Source organism: Sinocyclocheilus grahami, unplaced genomic scaffold (assembly GCF_001515645.1).
Source record: "Sinocyclocheilus grahami isolate Dianchi unplaced genomic scaffold, SAMN03320097.WGS_v1.1 scaffold859.1, whole genome shotgun sequence".
In the NCBI taxonomy this organism is placed as follows: Eukaryota; Metazoa; Chordata; class Actinopteri; order Cypriniformes; family Cyprinidae; genus Sinocyclocheilus; species Sinocyclocheilus grahami.
Genome location: NW_015506038.1, coordinates 50,217 through 52,683, shown reverse-complemented (window position 1 = coordinate 52,683; position 2,467 = coordinate 50,217). Strand labels below are relative to the sequence as shown.

General features: G+C 39.7%; 1 protein-coding gene across 1 annotated transcript in view; it reads right to left on the bottom strand.

Moving 5' to 3' along the window:
* The window catches only part of LOC107563159 (drebrin-like protein B), a 22,918-nt gene that overhangs the window by 2,005 nt on the left and 18,446 nt on the right, over positions 1 to 2,467 (bottom strand). Inside the window, exons 10-12 of the mRNA XM_016247955.1 lie at positions 1,684 to 1,755; positions 1,386 to 1,489; positions 979 to 1,054 (exon numbers count right to left, since the gene is read on the bottom strand). Of these exons, the coding sequence (XP_016103441.1) occupies positions 979 to 1,054; positions 1,386 to 1,489; positions 1,684 to 1,755 (252 nt within the window). The remainder of the gene's footprint in view (positions 1 to 978; positions 1,055 to 1,385; positions 1,490 to 1,683; positions 1,756 to 2,467) is intronic.

Below are 2,467 nucleotides of genomic sequence, written 5' to 3'. Positions count from 1 at the left end.
ACATTTTTTAATATAACTCTGATTGTATTCGTCTGAAAGAAGAAAGTCATGTACACCTAGGATGCTTTGAGGGTGAGTAAATCATGGGGTAATTTTCATTTTTGGGTGAACCATCCCTTTAATGCCCGCCTAACTCGGAAACTCAGGTATCAAAATTATCTCAGAGTCCCATTTTTTAAATATGACTTGAGAGGCAGTTCATGTCCAATTTACTACTAGAAAACTCGCATTTACGATAATTCCGATACCATGTGAAGGCAGAAAAATATTCAAACAAATGACCTGAACAAACCAGATTTGCAGTGATTAGTTAAGAAAAAAGCTGCAGTCTTGCTCTCAATCAACCAAGAATTTGACCTTTTCTGATATTAATTCTGGGAACATTTGTGGCCTAATGGTAGAGAGTCAAACTTGTAACCAGAAGTTCACGGGTTCAATTCTCAGTACCGACGGGAAATGTGCAGTAGGTGGGGGGAGGGAACGAACAGCGCTCTCTTCCACCTTCAATACCCACAACTGAGGTAGCAGCAAAAATGTCTGCCCACTGCTCCGGTTGTGTGTTCACGGTGTGTTCACTACTCACTGCTGTGTGTGTGCACTTGAATGGGTTAAATACAGAGGACAAATTCCAAGTATGGGTCACTTAATCACAACTTATTTTGTTTACTTATGTGATGCAAACATGTTAACCAATTACGTTAATACAGCATACTAATATAATAAAAATCCAAATCCAAAAAGAGCTGGAATAGGCATCTTTTGATTGAAGCAAAAACAGATGAAACAAACAAACACTGGCCTAAATCTGATTTTCATCTGATTTTCTTAAAAGCATGACTCAGAATGCATGATATAATGATTTTGAGTATAAGGAGAACTAATACAAATGCAGATGGCAAAGCAGAAGAGAACTGTGGGAAAGGAATGTGCATGTCTATGTATATTCAGAACACATTCTCATGTATAATCAATACTCACCAGCCTGGTAGTCGTACAGAGCCCTGGCACAGACACCGCGATCATCTGTCGTCTCATACGTGTTCTGCTCCTCCTCCTATCAAACGTTCACAAATCACTCAAATCACACACACCTCACGTCCACTTCAAGACAGCATGCAATAAAAAATGGATGCTTTTAACTTTAAAGACCCCATGCAAAGTTTGTGGCTTTTGGTTCATATATATTAGTTTGAGCTCATCTATATACTGGCATACGCTAAAAGACAGACAAAACCAGCTCCTAAAAATATACAACATATAACAACGAAAAATAACGATGATTCAAACTGCAGTACACAGAATATCGTCCAATCAAAAGCTCTTTAGAGATGATTTTCGCTGTAACTGCTGTCATAACTAGTTCGTTCCTGTAGTGAGGATCGTACCTGTGCTGGTTCCTCATAGATGGTGTCTTGTTCCACTACCGCCTCATATTGTGGCTGCTTTTGTTCTACGGGCACTTCATAGTCATCAATGACTGCTTGTACATCTGTGAATGAAAACAAGACCGAGAGAAGTTATTTGCGACGGGTCCTGTAAGAGCTTACCTTCCCCACAAGGTGGTGCTGACAATCAGTTGACTGACTGACACAAATGTGGGCCTGATGATGATAATATGACAGCGAGATGGGATAATGTAACAAAACAAATGACAGGAGTTGATAATGCATGTGAGAATCCCACCTTCATACTCTGGCTCGGGTTCTGGTTCTGGTTCCACATAATGAGATCTGGGTTGTTCCTCAAAACTGGGTTCTATTCAAAACACACACACACACACACACATGCGTGGAAACACACATGCATGGTAACAAGCACACACTGGGAGAGCTGGATCTGTATTCTGACACACCGCAGATGGGTAGAGTCAGAGTTTGATAGTTAAAAGCGCTTTAGTGATTTTATATGATAGTAACTGTATAGATCACAATATAGCTATTTTTGATGGGAATTCAACCCCCCCCCCCCAAGAAAATAAAAAAAATTAAAAGACCAGATTATTAACAACAACAATAATATAAATCCACCCTCAGTGCAAATGAAGCTGCTTGAAATGGTTTAAAGGAACACTCCACTATTTTTGAAAATAGGCTCATTTTCCAACTCCCCTAGAGTTAAACAGTTGAGTTTTACCGTTTTCGAATACATTCAGCCGATCTCCGGGTCTGGCGGTAACACTTTTAGCTTAGCTTAGCATAGATCATTGAATATGATTAGACTGTTAGCATCTCGCTCAAAAATGACCAAAAGAGTTTAGATATTTTTCCTATTTAAAACTTGACTCTTCTGTAGTTACATCGTGTACTAAGACCGACGGAAAATGAGAAGTTGCTATTTTCTAGGCCGATATGGCTAGGAGCTATACTCTCATTCCGGCGTAATAATCAAGGAACTTTGCTGCCGTACCATGTGTGCAGCAGGCGCAATGATATTACGCAGTGCCTGAAAATAGGCTAACTTCCATCAA